Source organism: Podarcis liolepis, assembly GCF_965112155.1.
Source record: "Podarcis liolepis genome assembly, chromosome: 8".
NCBI classification, from domain to species: Eukaryota; Metazoa; Chordata; class Lepidosauria; order Squamata; family Lacertidae; genus Podarcis; species Podarcis liolepis.
The window spans coordinates 83,156,390-83,180,823 of NC_139560.1; the positions used below are offsets into that span (position 1 = coordinate 83,156,390).

The 24,434-nt window shown below is 44.1% G+C and overlaps 1 protein-coding gene across 8 annotated transcripts in view; it reads right to left on the bottom strand.

The window, feature by feature from the left end:
• ENOX1 (ecto-NOX disulfide-thiol exchanger 1) overlaps window positions 1-24,434 on the bottom strand; it is a 279,910-nt gene that overhangs the window by 91,979 nt on the left and 163,497 nt on the right. For 4 of the 8 annotated variants that reach the window (XM_083519375.1, XM_083519381.1, XM_083519382.1 and 1 more), the window contains 2 exons: window positions 19,845-19,959; window positions 19,229-19,366 (listed from right to left, as the gene is read on the bottom strand). In XM_083519375.1, coding sequence (XP_083375501.1) covers window positions 19,229-19,366; window positions 19,845-19,854 — 148 coding nt within the window. In that variant the 5' untranslated portion in view covers window positions 19,855-19,959. The remainder of the gene's footprint in view (window positions 1-19,228; window positions 19,367-19,844; window positions 19,960-24,434) is intronic. The other 4 variants (XM_083519378.1, XM_083519377.1, XM_083519380.1 and 1 more) reach the window with 2 other exon arrangements.

Sequence of the window (24,434 nt, forward strand, 5' to 3'; positions counted from 1 at the left end):
ATCATTGCTGAAAGGCCAAACCTCACAAGGAAGTGGTCTGACCATGACAATGGGGTGATATTAACCCACCCTCCAATTTCCAGGACCACCCCTTGACAAAATCAAGGGCATGACTTGCTCTATGCCAGAGCTTTCCAAATCATGTGTCATGACACGTTAGTGTGTCAAACACAACTCCCAGGGCTGGAAAGGGGTTAATTTAACCTCCAGTTTGCTAGTGAATTAACTGTGTCGCAGAATGATGCAAAACTGAATGTTGCAAAATGATACATGTCTAAAAAGTGTGTCACCAACGTGAAAAGTCTGGAAAGCTCTGCTCTATGCATTAGACCAGGGGTCAGCAAACTTTTTCAGCAGGGGGCCAGTCCACTGTTCCTCAGACCTTGTGGGGGGCCGGACTGTATTTTGAAAGGGAAAAAAATTAACGAATTCCTATGCCCCACAAATAACCCAGAGATGCATTTTAAATAAAAGGACACATTCTACCCATGTACAGTGGTGCCCCACAAGACGAATGCCTCGCAAGACAAAAAACTCGCTAGACGAAAGGGTTTTGCATTTTTTGAGTCGCTTCGCAAGACGAATTTCCCTATGGGCTTGCTTCGCAAGACGAAACGTCTTGCAAGTTCTTGCGAGTTTGTTTCCTTTTTCTTAAAGCCACTAAGCCGTTAATAGCCACTAAGCCGTTAATAGCCGCTAAGCCGCTAATAGCCGTGCTTCGCAAGACGAAAAAAACGCAAGACGAAGAGACTCGCGGAACGGATTAATTTCGTCTTGCGAGGCACCACTGTAAAAACACGATGATTCCTGGACCGTCCGCAGGCCAGATTTAGAAGGTGATTGGGCCAGATCTGGCCCCTGGGCCTTAGTTTGCCTATCCATGCATTAGACCAATGATCATTTGAGGCGGCCATGCAAACCCGAGCAGGACCTGAAGAATTCTCAGTGTGGATGTTGAAGTGGCCCACACCACAAAACCCCCAACACCACACCTGAGACAACCTTGGTCATAACTGCCAGGGAGACTGATGAGAAGTAGGGCGGGTGGTGCTTTTTACTGCATGAAAGTCATTCCTACCCCCTCCCTTCTCTCCCCCCCCCCATCATTACAAAGGTGAATCAGATGTCTGCTCTACAGCAGCAAAAATTATACGACGATAAAACATAAAACAGCAGATATTTTTGAATACTATAAAGGCAACTTCATGAGCCCTTTCTTTGTATGTGTGTGGGGGGGGGTTAGAAAAATGAAATTTGCTTCTTTCTTAAGAAACAATCCTTTCGGATCCTTCTGCTGGCAACACTTTGCAGCAATTTGATACCATCAATTATTCAGAGGCAATGGCGAGTGGTTTGGGCATTCCCAAAAGCTTTCAGATCACAATGCAGCAATATTTAATGGCAACATGAAAAATCCAGGGTTTGGCAGCCTGGGAGTTGTGGCTGAACTAATCAACAACAAAAAAGAGCAAAGCTTGAAAATAAAAACTATGCCTTGTCCTGAAACCACATGACAGTGTTCTTCCCTATAATGTAGTAACTCTAAAAAGCCCTAGAATACATTTTGGAAGTGAGCATTTTTATTTGTACATTCACATTTTAAAACCTACGGTTCCTGTTTTAAAAAAGTGGGGGGGGGGGGGAGACACAACCCCAACATGAGATCAGCCAAAATAAGCAAGTTAGGATCCGGGAGATCTCTGGCTGAGCCAAAGCTATGATTCTACTTTTATGAACCTTCCTTGATGCCACAAACTTCATTCAGGTTTAAAAATGAAACATGACCTTCTCCATTGCAAAGTGAACCTTGTAAGCAAAATAGTAACAAGGACTCCATTACACTTGAAAGGACTTCAGTGTCCATACTTTTTATTTCCATTAACACAAGCAGATAGTCACAAGTCCACTTTTCTTAAGTGACACACCACTCACATAGGACGCAATGCAGCCAAAAGCAAGCACTTTTCTTGTCCTACTGAATTGTGGGAGATTTGGCAAATGCTAACCTCTCCCTTTGAAACTGATGGGGTTCACAACTGTTTAGTTTTGACTGAACTGTATGGCACACCTGTTATCTGAACCCAAGCATTAAGCCTAAGTTTCACTGCTTCCCCCATGCATATACCATATTTTGGTCGTTTGCTTTGGTCTGTGGCACCCAGCTGCCTAGGACCTAAACTCCTGCTATGGTCCCATGAATACCAGCTGATCAAGGAAACAGAATAGCTTCTAGTCTAGCCATCCTCAGACAGGTGCCATCCAGATATGATTTTGGACTGCAACTGCCATCACCCCTGGCAATTGGCACCAGTTTGGAGGCCAATTTGTAGAATTGGGCACACTTGGAGCAAAATTCAGAATGAGCAAGTTTTCATTCTATCTGCTGTTTGGTCTAATTAGAAGTTCCACATCTTTTCTTATTTTTTCCCCCATGTTTGCCTTTCTCCATCAATAATTTTAAAAAATGCATCTTGAGTAAGCAGCAAAATAATGAGAGCTGCTTCCTTTTCCTTTGAGTGAGACGTTAACATATGGTGAAATTCTCAGCCTTGCTGGTACTGACAATACATTTTTGTCTCTGGATGTTCTATTCGAAAATAACACACAAAGGAAACTGACTCGGCTTCCAGATGGTAAATTGTTTTCTTTAGCAACTGTTACTCTTTCTTGATGCAAAGACATTTAATTTGGAGTTTCTTGAGAGTCTGGAAAACCTGCATCAATTTGAAGTTTTTGAGTTGAGGTAAAATTCTAGATTACTTCTCCCCAATTATTTGCAGGCAGAGGGGACGCTTTTAATAGATCAAGCAGATATTCCACAGCAACATGATTCAGATATTCCACAGCAACGTGATTCAGTGCTTTGCTTCATCTTTTTCAAGAAGTGGGAAGTGGTGAGCAATCTCTTCAGAAACAGCCTCTGCTGAGAAATTCTGCCACAATGTGAAATTATATACATATCTGCTTATTCTTTTAAAAGTTGACAATGAGTGAGAGGCAGCAATTCCTGGCAGAGCTAGTTCTCCCAAGCTTCATCTCTCAGCATCCAACACTATCATCTAATAAACCACATCCTTCTCCCATCTCCTTGGCTACAGCCAGCCTTTCAACTCAATTCAGGACGAGATATCTATGCACAGAGGCAGGCTAGACAACCCAGCTTTAGACTCACATCTGCACCACAATGTGCCATGCTCTGCCAGAGGTGAGTACTCCAAGACCAGAGACCCGATGTCAGATGGGAACAAGCCAGAGTAGTGTAGTCCCAGAAAGGCAAGTGTCAAGGTTTCAGAGGTGAAAGAGAATGAGCAGATGAGTCATAGGCAAGCAGCACAGTAAAAGACAAGAGAAAAGGTCAGGTTCCAGAATCGGGAGCTGGTGAGCAGATGAGCTGGAGGGCAAGCAGTCTAGTCTAAAGGCCAGATTCCAGAAGCAGTGATTAGATGTGGATACAAGGTGGTCCTACCCTCTGCCTGCCCCTCAAAACCGGCACGTCACACGGGACTGGGCCTCAGCGCCGGCAGCCTCTCCTCCTCGCCTGCTCTCCAGAAGCCACTATGAGCTGCCCAAGGGAAGAGGCTGGCACCAACGGCCACGGAGAGGCACCTGCTCCTTTGCAACTGCCAATGCTGCAGCTCAGAACAAGCACTGACTGTCAGGTGTGCGTGCAGGAGCCAGGCCCTGTGACCAATAGGACTTTGCAGGACTGGGGCCTTCCTCAGTTTGTTCTGAAGAGGCAAGGCGCAGCCTCACAGGTGAGGCCGATTGGTAACTCACAGCACCTGATGGCAAGAGCTGGGAAAGGATATAAGGTCAGCATTTCCCTTCAGCTCTTTGCCACAGCAACACACTTCCTGCCTTGCTGTGTTTGGCTTCTTGCTTCCTGATCCTTGAACCTTGGCTTCTTGACTCCTTCTTCTTGATCCTCGATCCCCTGACTTTGTGACTCCTGGCTCTCTGACCCTCGGACTCTTGGCTTCTGGACCCCGTTCCTGCTCCCACCCCACCATCTTGCCCCCGGTCCTGATGTCCCCTGCTGGGACTTCGATCGTCCGTGAACCAGACCGTGACACGACTCATCCTCTTCCCTGAGCTTTGTGGTGGCAGCACTGGCAGAGGAAATAGGGACATTCCAGGATAAAATTAGAAGCTGGGATACCATTAGTAAATCCAGAACGGTCCCTGCAAAATAGGGACACTTGGAGGGTATGTGTTAAGCCAGCTGGTGAAGCTTATAAACCTGCCCAGGTGGTATCGCTAGGTGATACATTGCAGCTCTTAGATATGCTGCCTTAGTGGTACACAAAGTATGGCACTGGAACTTAATTTAAGGAAAATCTTCTACATTCACCAAGCAAATGAGCTCTTTGCTTCTGCAGGAAACAACCACACCGTTCACTTGAATGACTTCAGAAGGGCAGAAACATGAATTCCACATGTGACCTTTTATGTGTTGGGCCTAATCAATGGCTGCTGGAGAAGGACTTGACATGGATGTAGCAATTTCACAGCAGTGAATCTGGAAACCTAAAATCCTAGACTCAAGACCACCTCTCCAGGATCACATAGAAAGCGCACCAGGAGAATCCCCAAGCCATCGCTAGCAAACAACACAAGGCACACACAATCAAGACTCAGTTGCCACCTCAGCTTCCTCTTCATCTCCCAGACTGGTGTTGACAATGGACGAAATCTCCAACTGGAAGGACTTCAGCTCACACTGGCCAGTTCACAAGCAAAGTGAGGCATTTGCAATGGCTGAAGAGGGGGAAGTGAGAACACAGAGGATAAGACCAGCAAGGAGAAGAATATACTTGTGTAGGCAAGGAAGGACCCACAGAAGAAAGAAGTTACTTCACCACCTTAACAAACTTGGCCTGGGAATGTACATATTCTACATTGTTCACACACAAAATATTTTTTTTATTTGCATAGATATAGAAAAACTGATAAATATCTGTAAAAAAGAGCAATGGCTCACTCAAAGTTCATTTTTAGGTTCTGCAATGGGATTTAAAAGTAAGCCATACAGCAGAAAAATCACCTCTTTAAAATGCAGCAGTTAGATGTTCCAACAACAAATGGTTTCATTATTCATTATTCACAGAAGGAAAATCTTTTAACTTTAAAACAGAACAGCATATTTTGAAGAACACAGCTGTGATGCTAGGTTTAAAATATGTTTAGCTCTCTGTCAGTAACTGCTAAATCCAGACTCCAGACAACCTATTTATTGAGCAGTCCTCCTGATTTGCCCACTCAAAGCATACATGTAGGTTAAATTCTATTCAGTCTTTATTGAGGTTTAATTCTGATCTTTTTTTATGGGGAGGTTATACATCAATGAGCATTCATCCTGATTGGATTGCAGCATGTTGATACATCTTCCACTTAATTATTTCTTCGATGTACAAAACTGCTGTTAGAATGTTCCTCTTTTCTTTCATTTTGGTAACCTCCCTACTTGTCTTACTTCATCATCCCCCAGGACTACAACGCATAATAATTTGATATAAAAAGTATTATTTGTCATCCCGTTGGTTCTGAAACTTTATATATGATTCACTTTGACAGTGATTTTAATAACGTGCTAATTTTATGAGCAACAAAAAACTATTAGCCACTTTAATGGGGCAGGTTTTTTTAAAAAAAGATTTCTTAATAATAATTTTGATTAGTTTTCAATTACAATCCAATAGTAGCCTCATTATAACAATACCAATTTATAATACAATTACTAATACCATTTTTATATAAAAAAATTAAACCAAATTATGTCACAGAGGTTTCATTTGGCAGACAATTCTTTTAAAGAAAAATGTATTTGTGTCACTTATGAGTATTGTCATATTTGTCTTGTTGCATAAGGATGCCTTTTTAATTTATTTGTAATAATAATAAAAATGCTTCAATAAGTCTTTATTTGCATTTAAAATATTAAAGACTTATTTCCCAGATGCTCTAAGTGGCTCAGAATGGATAATTAGCATATTTATAGGAAGACAGGACAGAAATCTTTGAAATATTTAATAAAAACTATATCAATAAAATACAACTTTAAACAGCAAAATTAATCCCTAAACAAAGAAGAAGAAGACCCGATCTATACACAGCAAGATAAGTAAACAGTATCTACTAGCTTTCAGCTTTTTTACCAGACAGGCCAAAAGCTGGCCAGGGAGTGCAATGTTGCAACCCTTTCTAGCAGAGTTCGACCATACATTGGAAGTAAGATCATTAATGTGCAGGATCACAGCTGCTTCGTTCCACCCTGGACTTGACTTGGCATGGTGAAGCGCTCTCCTCTCTAACCCTGAGCATAGCTGTCAACTTTAAGATTTGAAAATAAGGGACCAGCAGCCTCAAAAATAAGGGATCAGCAGCCAAAATAAGGGATTTTCCAACCACAGGTATGTTCAACTTCTGAGCCCCTCTAAGCCAAAGGCAGAAAGCCCAGCCAGCAGCCAAACGAAGCCTCAAACAGTGGTTCCCACAGCGCAGCAACCCGGCAAAGGGGATGCAGCAAGGAAAACCACCGTCACCTCTCCGCTGGGAAGCGCTGAGCAAAGGCGAGTCCTCAGGCAACGCGGCCGAGTTGATCGGCACAAGGCATGCAAACTCCACCCCCCCAGTCGTTCTCAGACTCCTTATTGGGTGAGCAACGCAGCAAAGCAACACAGTTGGAGCCTCCCTCCTCCCTGGCTGGCAGGGAGGGAGGGAGAGGAGCTGCTTCCTTTGAAACCTGGCAAATTTAAGGGACATCATCAATCCGGGACAGCAGCGGGACACAGCGCTGGGCTAAGGGAGTTTCCCACCAAATAAGGGACGGTTGACAGCTATGACCCTGAGCTGTAGTCAAGAGTAGACCTTGGCTTCTTACAAGTTTAATTGCAGTGGGGGCCATTTTGGGCTGTGACATCTGAAATCTACGCTGTAATATAACCAACAGGTTTCTTTGAAGCCTAATTGAGGCACAGGGACATTTTCAAAGAACTCGCCCTCCCCAGCTGTGACCTCCTCCTGAAACTGTTCCCCCCCCCACACAATTAGACTTGAAAGGGGCTTCTTTTGAGCCTAATTTGACCGGGGGGGGGACACAGGACCCCACAGGTACCAGAGAAGGCCTCTGCAGGTGTAGGTTTGCTCCCAGTGGCAATCTATGTTCTGGAAGTTGACCAATATATATTTAACGTGAATTGTGCCCGTAGAAGGAATCACCGTTTAGGGTTTTCAGAGGGGTAGGGTTTCAACATTTCCTCCATTTAATACCACTGTTACATACATATACATATACATATACATATACATATACATATACATATACATATACATATACATATACATATACATATACATATACATATACATATACATACAGTGGTACCTCTGGATGTGAACGGGATCCATTCCAGAGTCTCATTCGCATCCTGAAGCGAACGCAACCCGCATCTGCACATGCACGGGTCGCGATTCACCGCTTCTACACATGTGCGTGACGTCATTTTGAGCGTCTGCGCATGTGCGAGTAGCAAAACCCAGAAGTAACACATTCCGTTACTTTCGGGTCGCATTCCGTTACTTTCGGGAGCGCAACCCAAAAACGCTTAACCTGAAGCAACTTTAACCTGAGGTATGACTGTATACATATACATATACATATACATATACATATGCATATACATATACATATACATATAAACGTACTACATTTTTACCTAAGGGTTTGTTACATTTTAAGAGTTTCCAATTTTTTGTGTTCACAATAAATGCAAAAATGGTTGCCATTTTGAATTTATGGTAATCAAAACTAAGCTGATCTACATTCATCTTAGTAGCACAATTACAAGAAGAAAAGAAAAGGGTAGTTTGAAAGCAAGAATAGGAATAAAATAAAGCATATATGAAGTTGTGAAACAGAAACAGAAGTGTGACTGGAGTGTTTCATTATTTAAAAACACTTAAAACTACATATATTCCACCAAACTGGTGAGCAGTATTTTCTCCAAAATACTGCCTGAGGTTCATCATGACACTTTTCTGAAATCTGCATGTAAAAGACTTAAAGTATAGGTCAGTAAGATGATGAACCCAAGTATTGTGAAAAATCATCACAATGACAAAATCTGCAACCAATTTGCAGCTCTCCACTAGAGCGTACAATTTTTAGCCTGCTCTCTTATTTCCTTAATGTCCTAAAGGGTTAACAATTAGAAACCTCACATATGAGTTAAACTCACAATGGGAGCATGAAACTGTTGACGATGGGTGTTATCTTCCTTATTCCAAGATAGAGAACTTCAATTTACAAAACAAAACGCAAGTATAAAGGAAAATCATAGAAAAGGAAGATAGAAAAGGAATTAATGAAAAAGAAATAAGAGGAGCTGCCAATTCTCTGTCTGCCAATTATGTATGTAACAATTATTCAAAATGTTCAGAATATGCACTCCAAGATAACATCTGGCTGTACTATTGTCCACCTCTTTCTCCATCTGCTAGACGAAGGTTTTTCAATCTTCATTCCCAGTCCTTTTGCATCTACCTTCCCCCCCCAAAAAAAGTCCAAAAGAAGCTCTTCATTTTTTATTATCATTAAATGTCAATCATAGTTCTTATCTGACCCAGTCTTATGAATTTCTCTACAAGGGTTCCAACAAATCTCAACAGTGTGGTAGTCCATAATTATTTGTTATATCTTCACACCTGTCAGGGGTTCAGGAGCAGAGACGCAGAGAAGGGAGGAGACAGAGAGCGAGGGGGAGGAATACGAAGGAAGGATGAGTGGGGATGACGACCCGAGATCACCGAGCCTGTCTAGCGAGTCCGAGGATTCCCAGAAGGGAGCGCCAGCAGCCAGAGCAAGGGGGGAGAGCAGGGGGACACCCCAGGAAGAAGGGTCCAGAGAGGGATCAGAAAGCAGCAGTTGGAGATCGGGACCCACGTGCCCAGCCGGGAGCAGCGGGGACCAGATATCGGGCTCCGGAGACTTTCAGAAGGAGGGAGGGCATGAGTCAGGAGTAGTCACGCCCACCTCGGGGAGCGATGAAACGATCAAGAGGAAAGTGGAGAGTTGGGCGCGCGCGCCAAGTTCAAATGTAGCGGAAGCTGGCGCAGTCAGCAGCCCAGAGAGTGAGCCGGGTCCCAAAGCCCGCCGCAAGGAGGCGGAAGGGTCAGGGGGGTCCGCGTCAGAAGAGAGTAGGAAGGGAGAGGCCCAGGGGGGCAGAAGGACCCAGAGACGGAAGGAAAGGCGCAGGAGGTGGAGCAAGGCTAGGGTATTAAGCTGGTGCGCTAGAGGCGGAGACTCAGACGGGTCTTCGTCGTTCTGACCTAGAAGAAGTAGGGCTGCACATTGCAGTTTGGAAATGGAACCTGTAATCCAATAAAGACTCTTTGAAACTGAACGCTGGCTGACTTGGTCCTATGTGAGCTGGGACTGGGCGGCAGCCCTGACAACACCCAATTCCATATACTCCAGTCCCATTTCTTGTTGGCCATTATACTGTATCCTGATGAATGTCTTCTTCTGAGCATAAGAGGTTAATCCATGATGCCCCGCTTATCTCAAAAGGGAGCTTTGACAATCAAGATTTATGCCTTGGTTGCTTTTGATCACTGCATAATTATTTCCGCTGACAGAAGTGTCAGCGGTCAATGACTAATCCACCGTCTTCCTCCCCGGAAGTTCCTGGGATGTTGTTGTTTTTGTTTATTACTACTGTATATATTTTTGTGTTTTTCTATTGTTATCCGCCCTGTGATCCTTGGAGGAAGGATGGGTGTAGAGTAATTTAATAAATAATAATATTAACATTAATAAATAATGCAACCAAGAATTCTATTTTCACAGAGGTGAAAATAGTAAGTTCCCCTATAATAAGTTCCCCTATTGCTAGAACAGGACTTCTATGTCCCTGCTATCATTCATTCATTCATTCATTCGTAAACAAATAATAAATAATAAAATTTCTGAGCAAGGTTTCACACAGGTAACATCAGTGTCTTAACAGACTGTGCTTCCTTCAGCACTCGAGTCTTTGAAGTGGAACTGAGAGAAAGCACAGACAGACATACACAACCCACCCAGCAAATGTCTTTCTTAGTACAGAGCTCAGAAATTGATTCTATTTTCTGCACTTAGCAACCAATGAGCTGAGTAAATGTACTCCTCTTGCTACAGGGGTGAGGGGTGGGCAGAGAGTAGTGTAGTAGTTTGAGGGAATCCTGGAGCAAATGGCTTGGCCACCAGGGTCTCTGCAAGAGCGACAAAAAGGTTTACAACGAAGATTCTAGTTAGAACTGCGCAACTGACTTCTCTTTCGTTACGTAAACAGCAGCGACACGTAACAGGCTCCTTTTGCAAGAGAGAAAAGGGTTCAAAAGCTGTTTGTTGTGCCCTGGCAGATGGGCTCTGCTGCTTCCAAGATAACAGTAAGGAAACCCCCCCAAGAGACATAGCAAAACCCTTGAGCATTGCTAGAGTCCCTCCTGGCTGCTATTAAATCAGAGAATCTGCTTGCTCTTTTGTGGCTTTAAACTTCATATTTGTATAAACAGCAAGTTCGTTTCTTCCATCTTGGGAAGAGGTTAAAGAGCCAGCACATGCTTTTTAAAAACCAGTTCTTTTGATTATGGAAAAACCAAACAAAGTTTTCATACTGTGACTGTGACACCCAAAAACACATGTTCTCCTCAGCTCTGTAGAGTGGATCTGCACTCCAGGAAGAGGCAAACAAAGGATAGCCATTTCCCAACTGTAATAGGATTACAAGTGAAATAAAAATGCTTTGGAGGGTTCCTTTTGTTCCTCACATAATGTATACAAATGAGTGGGAGGCCAAACAAAAACTCAGATGACATTGCTGAAACAGAATTAGAAGTACAGGAAACAAGAGTAACATCATTAGAGTTCAAAGGATTTGATGATTCCGTTCCAGTGAAGCACGTGTGTGCCATTTGTTGCAAGTATATAAGGATATTTGCTTATTTTAAAAAGCCATTTTCAAGCAAAAAACGAGCAGGAAACCATGTGAATAATCTAGGAGCAACGACGTCTCGGCAGTTTTCACTAGGACAGATTTGGGAGAGAGGTTGATATAATCCAAATTGGGTTTCAGCTGCTGTTGGGTTAGAAGACTTTCCTCATGGATGTATAAATTGCTATCGAAAAACACTGGTCAGCACCTGCTTTTCTACACAAATTATTAAACCAGCTTCGCAACAGAACCATCTTAATATATCTCCAAAAGACCCATAGTGTTGGGCTACAATAGACCTCTCTGGAGAAGACCTCACAACAAAGAAGTTCCTTCTTTGCCTTCTTCTTCTTGGCCTTGCGTTATCCAATGATGTGCTCAAATGAACCTCAGCAGGTAAAGCTGGTCCACTTCCGCTCAGGCAAACACAAAGCGAAGCTGCTTACAGACCTTCCATGTGCATCATGGGGAGGGGCATGGCATGGAAGAGAACATGGAGGGCAGGATTTGGGTATCTACCCTTGCCAGGGCCGGCTTTAGGTTTGATGAGGCCCCAAGCTACTGAAGGTAATGGGGCCCTTTTTATGTCCAGCTGTCCTTTGTCAACAACAAATTCCCGCTGTTTTCTGTGTTGAATATATGCTATATGGGAATTTATGGACCTAATTGGTATCTAAAGCCATTTGTACGTGTTGCCATGCAACCAGTCCCTGCAGAATGTAGGCACCCTATATATAGAAATAAGCAAACCAGTGATATTATAGGGAGCAGGGGAGCAGGCGGGGTCCATTACTTACATCATAGGAGCCATCACAACACAAAATACTGTTGCTGTATGTAGGTTTTATTTTATTTGTTTTTTATCTTATATTTTGGAAATGTACATCCAGTGGTTTTCCCCCTTTAATTTTTTTGGGGCCCCCCAAGAGAGTGGGGCCTGAAACTATAGCTTGTTTAGCTTATATGTAAGTCTGGCACTGACCCTTGCCCTGGCCCACACTTTGTTCACGTGTTCAGCTGAATGCCAGATGAAGCCTATACAACTATGAAGCCTAAGGAAACAAATCCTGATATTTAACAAAAATGCGTGTCAAATATTTTTTATTACTTCGATCATTCACAGAATTGCAGATTTGGAAGGGGACTTGAGAGTCATCTAGTCAAACCCCATGGAATGCAGGAATGCTAAAACAGCCATGGCAGACGGCCACCTGCCAGAAAATGTTTCAGCCACTGAAGTTAATTTAGAACAACAACATCAAACTGTGTGTAAGCTAGGGTTGTAGCTAACACTAGTCCTACTCAGAGTAGACACACGGAAATTAATGGACATAGGTAACTTAGGCTCATTAATCTCCATTTAATAAAACTTCATCTTGTTGTTGTTGTTTAGTCGTGTCCGACTCTTCGTGACCCCATGGACCCGCTCCCTGATTGGCCAGGAGGAGCATCAGTGTAACAATAGCGAATTTTCATTAGCTATTGTCACACAATGGGCGGGCTTGAGAGGGCGCGATGCTCTGTGCCTCAGCCGCCCACCACAGTGAAATGATTTGAAGTTCCTCGGGCGGCCCAGTGCCGATTGATCCACGGACCAGCACCGGGCCGCGGCCCGGGGGTTGGGGAACACTGGTCTAAATCATATTCTAGCATTAAACTGCATACACTGATTACTAAATGTGTGGCAACTTCAGAGGGTACGCAACATAAAGAAGAAAGCAACTGACAGAGCAAATAGCAAAAGAGATTCTATACAATCGGAAACTTTGCTACCATTTAAAACCTTGACATTTGCTTAGATGTAAAATCCAATTTTACAGCACTAATAAATAAGGAATTATATAGGGTACTTTGAGTCCTGGAAGGCTAGCAGTGCTGGAAATTGATTCGCCATCAAGGCCAAGCAAACTATGTCCCAAGAGGGCTATAGAAAAACAAACCAGAAGTTGCACGCCATTTTAAAGCCTTTCCATTGTTCAGAGAGTTTCCCTTGTAGGCTATAAAGTGATCAAGCTACTGCTGCATCGACAGAGGCTGGCAGACAAAAACTTTAAATGTACATCCAAATGGGTGGAAATCATGTAACACAGAAGAATTATCCCCTAATACGTGATCATACAGGGCAGGCAGGGGTTCCTTTTAATGACTATTTATGGATGAAGTGGGGATTTTAATCCTCATTGCGAATTATGACTACAGAAGAGGTGACAGCCATCATTCCAGACATTAGGTATGTGGTGTTAGAGTTTATTTTGTCCTATAAAATTGATTTTAATGGATCTACTCAGAGTATGACTTAGCTGGGTATCATGATATGGGCACAATTTTACACCACCATATGTTCCAGTTACAGATAGGTAGCCGTGTTGGTCTGCCATAGTCAAAATAAAAAAATTCCTTCCAGTAGCACCTTAAAGACCAACTAAGTTAGTTCTTGGTATGAGCTTTCGTGTGCATGCACACTTCTTCAGATACACACGAAAGCTCATACCAAGAACTAACTTAGTTCGTCTTTAAGGTGCTACTGGAAGGAATTTTTTTATTTTGACCACCATATGTTGTTACCTTATGGAACCAGGTGATCAGCTGCAATAAACACTTTCAAAGCCCTTCTGGCTGAATGGCTTTTTAAGGATTTGAGTCTGCATGTGTGTGGCATCAAGGGTTCGAACACACCAATTTTTCTCTAAAGTGGTCTTCGTTTGCCTCATCCTCTAATTCTTGAAGACTTAGTTTGGATAGAACACCAGACCATGTTTGGAACTTCAGGAACATGCCTTTTGCTACACTCGAGTAGGACCCTGACAGAGACACATGCCCGACTGGCATGTTCCCTCCCTCCTGGCTGATCGTTCAGGAGCTTCAAAAGCTTTCTTCAGTCTGAACACCACAGTGACCGATGCCAACAGAAACCGGCACACTTAGGGATCCACAGAGTTTGCGCATCATGCGTAACAGACCTCAGCAACTCAGCATTTTGGCTAATCTACTTTATTTACATATAAACACACACGGAGCACTGCAACATGGCTCCCTCTCTCTCTAGCATTAGATAGCAAAGAGAAAGAATAAAGGACAATAGTCCCACTTCATGGAACACAGTAACGCAAACATCCTGTCTCTGTCACTTCCCACTCTGTGGAGTCAAAACATACACTGTCATGTGACAGACAACAATCCCATGACTGCAATCATGGAGCAGGAATTCTAACATTGCTTGTGCCTCTCAACTTTTCACCACACACGCTGTTTCAGTTACTTACTGAACAGCCTTAGCTGCCCCATTTCCTGTGCTTTTAACTTGATATTATTTTAATAGTTTTTAGGTGGACAAATAGAATAGTATCCAGGGAGAAAACGTTCGAGTGAGCCCTCACCTGAAGTCATGGGTGTAGCCAAGGGGGGCAGGGGTGTATCTCCCCCCAATAAGTAACCTCACCCCCACAGAAGGCCTGCCCCCTCTAACAAACAGCCTGCCTCCCCAAACAAAAATCCTGGCTACACCCATGCCTGAAGTGGTTCTGCCCAGAAACAAATTTATCGACTCATCGAGAACTAGACAATTGCACAAACTAACCCACTGTCTACAATTAACTAGCAATAAATCCCAGACCCAGGGTCAAGAATTTCAATATCATGAAACATTAATTTTTGAATGGGACATGTATTATAATCACCACACCGTGCTCACTTCTGGATTGTTACTTTCAAAATATAGCACTTAAATTATTACTGAATCAAACACCCTGAACTGAAAAAAAATTAGTGGCTGAATCTAATAAAGACATGGTTCTCGCAGAATGACTTGTGTTTGCACAAGACAACTTCCCTTTCTCTTCTCCTCACATTCTCGCTGCAAACATCAAACTTTGGAGAGTTGGGGGAAACCCCAGGACAGATTTGGGGGTGTGCAAGGCCAGAAGAACTTCTGCCACACAAAAGAAAGTCATTCTGCAAGTGCAACGAATTAATTGGATACAACCCTAAAAGACCAGCAAATAAAATTTCAGGAGTCCATTCTTTCTCAGATAGGTTGAACAGCCTGACCACTGCAGTCCATGCATCGGGAACCCCAAGCCATAGCTGTCAACTTACAGATTTGAAAATAAGGGACCAGCAGCCTTGAAAATAAGGGACCAGCAGCTAAAATAAGGGATTTTAGTCAACCAGCTCCCGAGCCAGCAGCCAAACGAAGCCTCAAGTGGTGGTTCCCACAGCGCAGCAAACTGGCAAAGGGCGTGCAGCAAGGAAAATCATCGTCACCTCTCCGCTGGGAAGTGCTGAGCAAAGGCGAGTCCCCAGGCAACGCAGCCGATTTGATTGGCAGAAGGCATGCAAGCTCCACCACCCAGTCGTTCTTAGACTCCTTATTGGGTGAGCAACGCAGCCAAGCAACACAGTTGGAGCCTCCCTCCTCCCTGGCCGGCAGGGAGGGAGGGAGAGGAGCTGCTTCCTTTGAAACCCGGGAAATTTAAGGGACATCATCAATAAGGGCCAGCAGTGGGACACGGCACTGGGATAAGGGAGTTTCCCGCCCAATAAGGGATGGTTGACAGCTATGCCCCAAGCTTCGATTACTGCCACGGTTTCTATGTGGGGCTGCCCTTGGGCCTGGTTCAGAGGCTCCAGTTGATGCAGAATGCTGATGGGGGCTGGCAAAGTGTGACACAACAGTTAAAACTTTTGTACCGGCTGCTCATCTAATACTGAGTCAGGTTCCAGGTCTTTGTATTAATAGACAAATTCCTGCACAACTTAGGTCCAGGGTACCTTAGGGAACACCTGAACCATTATATCTCGGCTCGAATGTGGAGGTCATCTGCAGAAGCTCATCTTTCAAGATGGCAAGACTCATACGACAGGAACAAGAAACTAAGCTACCGTATTTTTCGCACTATAACACGCACCCGACCATAACACGCACATAGTTTTTAGAGGAGGAAAATCCGTAGGCATGTCACCCCCCCCCCATAGGCATTCCCTCCATAACACACACAGACATTTCCCCTTACTTTTTAGGAGGAAAAAAGTGAGTGTTATGGTGCAAAAAATACGGTACTTTTTATAATACCTGGTTATATTAGCATTTTTCTATATGAGCAACACTCAGTCTCTCCTCACTTTAGTGCTTGTAGAAACTATTATTGTTTGCATCTGAGCTATGCCTTTGGGTTGTGGGAGGGGAGAGGGAGGCGGGTGTTCAGTTTGTAATTTTCTTTTCAATAAAAAAGTAAAAGAAACTGAGCCTTTAGTGCCATTGGCCCAATCCTGTGGAATGCTCTGCCAATAGAGATTCATCAGGCACCTTCTGTTCGAATCTTTAAGCGCCTATTGAAAACCTTTCTGTGGTACCAATGAAGAAAATATCCTTCTGTAATAGTTGATCTCTGTTCTTAATTTTTTATATCATTTTTATCATAGGGTTTTATGTACGATTGTTGTAAACAGCTCTGATATCTTTTATGAACAGCGATACGCAGCTATTTTATAAATAAATAACAATAATTCCAGAGCAACAAATCCAAGCAACTGTTAAAGCAGAATCTTGGAAGCAACCCATTTGAAAATATTTCCTTCTCTGGTCTCCCCTTTGGCAACATTAGTACAACTGGCTATATCAGTCTACTCTTAAAAATAAACCTTATGCATCGACTTGTTTGAATTTAAGTCTAAGCTAAACCATAGCTTAGCATGAACAATCAACTGTGGGGACTTCTGGATAAGATATTGTACTTCTGGATTTCTGGATAAGAGAGGAAGTACAGTGGTGCATCGCAAGACGAAAAGAATCCGTTCCGCGAGTCTCTTCGTCTTGCGGTTTTTTCGTCTTGCGAAGCAAGCCCATTAGCGGCTTAGTGCTATTAGCGGCTTAGCGGGCTTAGCGGATCAGCTGATAAGCGGTTTAGCGGCTTAGCGGATCAGCTGATTAGCAGCTTAGCGGATCAGCTGTTAAGCGGCTTAGCGGATCAGCTGATAAGCGGCTTAGCGGATCAGCTGTTAAGCGGCTTAGCGGATCAGCTGATAAGCAGCTTAGCGGATCAGCTGTTAAGTGGCTTAGCGGCTTAGGATCAGCTGATAAGCGGCTTAGCGGCTTGGGGAAAAGGGGGGGGGAGGAAAAAACCCCGCAGGAACTCGCAAGACATTCTCGTCTTGCGAAGCAAGCCCATAGGAAATTCGTTTTGCGAAGCACCTCCAAAACAGAAAACCCTTTCGTCTAGCGGGTTTTCCGTCTTGCGAGGCATTCGTCTTGCAGGGCACTACTGTAATGATGATAATGACAATGATTTTATTATTTATACCCCACCACCCATCTGGCTGGGTTTCCCCAGCAATTCTGTTCTGCCTTGGTTCTGACCACACCTGGAGTATTGTGTCCTGTTCCGGGCACCGCAATTTAAGAAGGATGTTGACAAGCTGGAATATGTGCAGAGGAGGGCAACCAAAAGATGACCAAGGCTCTGGAATCTAAACCTCATCAGGAGCAGTTGAGGGAGCTGGGTACGTTTAGCCTGGAGAAGAGGAGACTGAGAGGAGATAGGATAACCATCTTCAAATATCTCTAGGGCTGTCACATGGTAGAGGGAGCAAGCTTGTTTTCTCCTGCTCCAAAGGCTAGAAGGGAGATTTCGATTAAACATCAGGACGTACTTTCTGACAGTAAGAGCTGTTTGACAGTCATATGGAGCCCCCGGTCGTTTCACGGACTATTGACCTGTACACCACTAATCCCCTGCCACCAACCAGGTTCTCCCCGGTAAAACACTCAGTCTCAGTCTGGTTCTCAAGTTAACAACGAAGATTGTAGTTTATTGCAAACACAAATAAACTTTAAATGCATTCGAAACGCTGTTACCCTTTACCCGCTTAGTCTTATTTTATCCTGTCTCCAACACTTCTACCTCCCCTCACACAAGAACCACCTGCACTAACTGTCTCTCTATTTCCATCTGTCTTCCAACTGCTTTCCCAACTGCTTTCCCCCCAACTGTCTAAACCTCTGGCTAAGCCTTTTTTAAAACAGGTAGGCTCCACCTCTGGGTTTTTCTATTGGTCTACCTAATTAACCCTTTCTCTCCCCCTGTACAGACATTTCCAAAAGAATGGGCAAACGCCACAACAGTGGAACCGTCTTCCTTGGGAGGGTGTGGACTCTCCTTTATTGGAGGTATCTAAGCAGAGGTTGGATGGCCATCAACAGTAGGTGACCCCAACTCTACAATTCTATGATTCTATGAAAGTGTTAAGACAGGAGTGTTTTCCCAGGCCTGGTACCCAAGAGCTTTGTAACTTGGAGATGCTAGGGGCGCAAGAAGCTGATCTTCTCATTCTTCTCCCAGCGAACCCAAACCCATTCATAAGCAGTCAGAGAGCCAGAAATGAAAATCTTTCTTCTGATTGTTCCCCAATCTCTGCCCTTTACTGGAAACTCAAAAGCACTTCACAACTGAAGTCATGCAGTCTGGGAATGTTAAAGAGCCAAGGTGTATTGCAGTAAATGCACGAAGTATAAAGGGGACGTGTGCAATGCCAAGTACAGGAATGTGTGCAGGGAGAAGTGGGTGCGGCAGGAACCCATCATGGGACCACTGTAGGTCAAGAGATTTCAACCTCCCTCGTGTTTCCTGCAGAAGACACTAGTGGAATGTCAAGCTACAGAGGCTACCGTGTGATGAAAAAGGTCTCAGTGAAGAGTGAATAAGAAAAGGGTTTCTTTCTCAGGTCCACTCACCTGATGGTGTAGGCAGGTATCTGAGATTCAGATTTTTATAACGTCTCTATTTATAGCTGTACTTTCTTGTGTCAGCCTAACAATGCTCATCCTCTCTCGGCAGAAGCTTTTAGCCAATTTCCCATGCTGCTCCCTGGCAGAATATTAGCAAAGGCTTCCATGTGGGGGTGGGGAAACAGCTTTCAAAAATGTTAAATATATCTGTTATGAGGCTTCTCTTTCGGATTCAATGCAGAACAGGTCTTAGAGATTATTTGGAGGCTTTAAAAGATTCAAATTTCCCCAAGGGCTTTTGTCAGCTTCCACCAACTTTAAGATGTCTCATGGATTAGATGGCTGTTAATACCAAGAGATTAAACACTTTCTTCACAATATTAAGAAAGGGAACCTATGCCTGGGGGGGGGGGAGTGTTCCAGAAGCACACTGAAAAAAGAAGCATGCACCTTCAGAAAACAATTAGACATTTATCTTAGGGTTCTAAAAAAATCCATAAAGCAGTGCAACAGATCTCAATGAAAATCTTACCCGTCACCAGCTGTTGTCCAGCCAGTCCCACTGGAACCATCCCCAGGTTATTCATTGCAGTTGCCCAGGCTGCTGGTTCAGTGACTGACATGTTAAGTTGCGAGGTATCTATAGCTATGCTGCCCACACCATCTGCTGCTGCAGGAGGGGGTAAAAACACCTTCTTAGTTCATAATCAAAGAAGCAAGGATGACAAGCTGCAAATTAGCAAAAAAACACAAAAATAATAATCTGTCCGATTGCTGCAGCGTAGGGCTTTTAGGACTTCTTGTTAGTCATTCTCTCCTGATCATCTGTGGGGAAACTTGCAGCACAGCAGCCAACCAACAAAACCAGTGCACAAAGAAACCTAATCCAATAAGGGCAAAGGTTCCTATGGAAACAAATTCCCAAGGACATTGATGCATTTGCAAGAATAACCAATTTAGAATGCTTTTCAGTTTCGCACCAAAATAAAGACATTAGCAAGGTGCCAGGAAGAAAGAGCCAGGTCAAGATAGCAAATCTCAGGGAGATACCACATTCTGATTAAGAGCAGAAACGCTGAAATCCAGCGCTGAGGCAATGAATAAAATCAGACACAAAACACCACTGATGATCACATGGAGGCATTCACCTGTGGCCATGGTTCTAGAAGGTTTTCTTCAGCTTGTTCCACTTTCACTTCTTCACCTGCTATTGTTTTAACATCCTGAAATGTAAGCGCTCTTCATCCCTGGAATGGGTATGCTCTGGAAGAAAAAGAAAAACAACAATTTAAATACTGCTTTAAAATATCTCTTCAAGGCAGATTGTGGTGGGCAATCCACCTTCCAGTGCAAGTTGGGTCTCCAGAGCAGTTTTGACCACGCACCTTTCGAAGGCATCAGAAAGGATGTTAAGGCAACAACCCCCACACCACCCTGCTTTGCTGCCTGAGAACAGAACAAATAGTGCTATATAATAACTCGTTTAATGCGCAGCCTCTGGGCTGAGCAACCTCTCAGCCGTTTACGTCTTATCAGCACCTGCACAGCCACCTTAGCGAGCTGGCTTACACTGGATGGGCGGACTTGAGGCTACAAATGAATTTTCTTAAAAAGTTAAATATTAATTGATACTGAAAGCTTGAAGAAAACTGTTGCCTGCTAAGCACAGTAAAGGGGGGGAGGCAGGGAAAACCACCTTGGGATAACTTTTAACATCCTTTAGAGTTGAGGAAGGGATGCCACACAATTGACCGATGGCCAGTTTCTTTTTGAATATGCTGGCATTGTAATGATATCTGTATTGCATAAAAACCTGCACAGAGCAGTCCCGGGCATCTGCATCCAGTAATAAGCCCCACTGCATTTAAAACTGGTGTAGCTCCCCCATCCCTGCTCAGCTGGGTCTCATCCAGCCTTACTACTGAGCCTGGCAAATCTTAAGCCCTGGAAGAAACAGTGGGGTGCAGAGCCGGCTGTACCATGTGCCTGGCTGAGGCGGACACTTCAGCGGCAGATCAGAGAGGGGCGGCAGACCAGGCTCTGAGCTCTCCTTCCTCCGGAGCAGCGGTTAATGGGGGGCAGGAGGAGGCAGCAGTGGAAGGGACCTGTGAAACAGTGTGGAGTTGAACTAGGATCAAGCTGCAATCCCTTTGAACTCACTTCCGAGTAAGCCTGCACAGGATCAGGCTGCAAATCCCTTTCAACTCAGTAGGACTTGCAGTTGGGTAAGCATTCATAGGATTTGGCTGCAAGCAGAGCTGTCTTTCCCATTGGTCTTAGTGGTGTATCGCGCCAGGGCACCGCCCTCTCAGGGGCACCCTAGCCAGTGGGGGAGCTGCTTTGCCAGCAGCCTCCCCTTTCCCTGCACTCACGCCAGCTGCGCCCCACCAACTATATGGCTGGCAGGCGTGCAGCTTCCTTCCCAAGCCTCCGTAGGCAGAGAGCAATCCCCACAGAGGCTTAGAATGGAAGCTGCTTCCCTCCCAAGCCTCGGCATCTTCTAAAGTCAGCCCTGCTCCCGGTCGTTGTTGTCCTTCTCCTGCTTCCTGGCAAAAGGCGGCGCGCAGCCTTCCTGGGTGCCCCAACGCTGGAGAGCATGCCCACCAGCACGTTTTCCTGCTTGATCGCTGCCACCATGCTGGGGATCAGGGTGGTGGGGGAGGCTGAGGACATTTTCCACCGCCCCCTCCCTTGTTTGGGAGTTGCCAAGGGGGCGCGCCGGAGGGATCTTTGCACCACGGTGCCGGATACGCTTAAGACGGCCCTGGCTGCAAGTCCCACTCTATAGCAGGGCTTTTTAAAAGCAACAAGATCGGTTTGATAGAAGTGGATTGGGATCAGTGGATCTACATCCTCAAAGGGATTCTCATCTCCATTCTGTCAAAAGAAAGCGGATGGATATTCTTGGAAGTTCAATTCAGGAGAAGATTTATTTATTTTTCACTCCATTCTCCAAAATACCAACTTGCAGCTACTGTTACACATTTTTCTTTTCCTTCAAGTGTCTCCTCAAATGCACCATTTCAGTAAAAAACCAGATCCACACACATTCTTCACCTGCAGCCTAAACGAAGTCAGTGAGGCTGCATTTGCTCACATAGATGCCTTTGAATCTCCCCAGAGTCAAACTTACAGGGCTGGGGCAGAAAAAGAGGTGACCTTGATATCAATTAAAGCATTTCAACTCCTGTTGATTTCAATGGAATAATTAAGCAAGCCGATCTTTTGCTGGAAAGTTCAGCCCAATCCCTGTATGTATTGACTCCGTGGTAAGCTCCATTATGTTGAATTTGGTCTCACATGCATACTGAAGATTGCAGCCTTAGAGGTCCTACTTTCAGAGTGCTGTCCTGCAAACGTAATCCTGCCATTGGGTTATTTTTGTATTTTTTATTTATCAGTCCCACTGGTTTTTGCTTCAGGACCAAAGGCTAGGTTTGTGGTGGGGGCATCAAGCTTTTTTTTAATCATCCACCAACCAATTCTATGCACACTTTCTTGGGAGTAAGTGCCACTAAACATAAATGGGCGTTTTTTTCTAAATAAGAGGGACAGAGTCAATCTTGTCTGAAAATCGTACTTGAATTCTCTTACGCAGAAGCTCTTTCTCGGACCACAGATGTGCAGAGAGTAACAGATGATCTTCAGTATGGAGATAATGACATTCTGCACATGTGTAATGTCATGCTTACCTAAATTTGTGCTGTACAGATCCTATTGTTAGGGAAAGAGCAAGATTCAAAATTACAACCCAGCCGAGTCAATGTGTCCCCAGTCGCTGGTGAGCTGATGTCTGGGCTTAGGGTAAATGATCCCTAGCAAAGGTGAGTGGTCAGCCTTGAAGTAAAGAATGGCAAACCTTTGTAAATTAGGTACCTATATTCCTCTTTGTGGCAGAAAATTTAATCTGCATCAGCATGCCTGCAAGGGGAACACACTGTAGAATGTAACCACCATAAGCCAACAGCATGTTCTGTTTTAGGACAAGAGTCACAAACAGCGTGTTAGTTACTCTTTAAACAAACGTGCTGCAGCATTATGAATAAAGCATTTGGCCTGTAGCTAGAAATGCGGCGCAGTTCACAGCTTTTACCTTGCTGGTTTTTATAGACAGCAAAGGCTTCAACCAAAGCTCTCGGGATGAAACGAAGACTCAATGGGGCTGCGTCAGCTGACAACCACAAGCTAAGGCCTCGGTGGCCCAATTCACTTATCCACCTCCGTATTACTTCAACAGGCCAGAAGACCGGCAGGTGGCCACACTTTTGAGCTCTTGGTTGAGAGCTGGCAAGCCCAGTGTGAAACCAGAAAGTCTCCTTAATAAAGTGAAAAGGGAATATTCCGAGTTTTCCAGGGTGAGGACATTGACGGGTACTCAAATGATTCTGGTCACAGGACCATGAACAAAATTTCAGCCACCAATTTAGTTCAGGCTTTCAGAAATTAAAAGAAAAAGAAACTGGCTCTTGCTGGCAGCTTGCTGAGGTATCAACAAGATTTTCTGGGGCCAGTATAGGATATGTGGATTGGGGCCTCTGTCCCGCCTGTAATCTATCGGCAACAACTGCTGCTTATGTACATACTAAATCTAAACGAAGTACCTCTGGGCAAATTAAGATGGCAAGTGGCTTTGTATAGCACCCACCTGCCCTGTTAAACAAAGTATATAAATGCAGAATGGGAGATGAGAGGATTGATCTGGAGCCCAGTGCAAACATCCTGAAGCTCTGGCTCCCTTAACTCACCACCTAACAGCATCTTTGATCTAGGAAAGAGCCAATCTTTGGGTCTCCACTCACCTTATTATTGGCCCTTGAGGGATGAGATTCAGATTGGAAGTGGCAAAGCTGAAAGCAGTTTTGGTCCATCATGGCATCCCCAGGGAAATAGCTTCTAACCATGTTCCATTTGCAAGTAGCATGCATCAATTTGCCAGAGAATCATTACCATTATGACTCGCGCAAGCTCAACCTACCCCCGATGGCCTAGCAAAGCACAGGGCTATACAGTTTTTGCCAATATTGTAGTGTAGGCAACAGGTACACACAATCTATAGAGAGTGTTCATAATTCCAGAGACAAAATAGCAATTTAGTTCTCAGCAAGTTATGTGTTGATGTGTTATTCTCAATTCCAGCAAAGCCGTATGACTGCCCCAGTTTCTGAATAGAGCACTGATAATGTAGATGTAAGTCAAACTTCCTTCAAGAAGCAGAACACAGGAAGACATAAAAAGTCTCAAAACAGCAACCTGCAAGATAAAATAGCTGCTGCCTTGAGTGCTCCTTTAAATATTATTCCAGCACTATTTTAAACTAAATCCTGTCCACTGTTAATTGGTGGATGCGCTCAACATGTGTCAAATGTGCGGCTCTTTTTATTTTTATTTTATCATGCTGGCAGCTGCAGTCAGACTAAACCTGCATCTAAAAATAGCACAATTTGGAATTCCATTACATGATGCATTATGGAAGTCCAGTATAGTGATAACAAAAGCATATGCAGTACAAAATCATCACCCAGAGGGAAGTAGGTTTGCAAGCCTGCTGGTCGCTGTGCTGGTGATAAAAAAAAAAGCAGATCCCGTCGTTGCACATACACAAAATGCCACCATATCTCAACAACTATGTCTCCATTTTTCATTCTGCCTAGAAGTTGGTTCTAAAATGTGTATCACTCTCCAATCTTGAAGGTAAAGGATGCTCATTGAATAAATTATACTGTTTTCTCATTTAACAC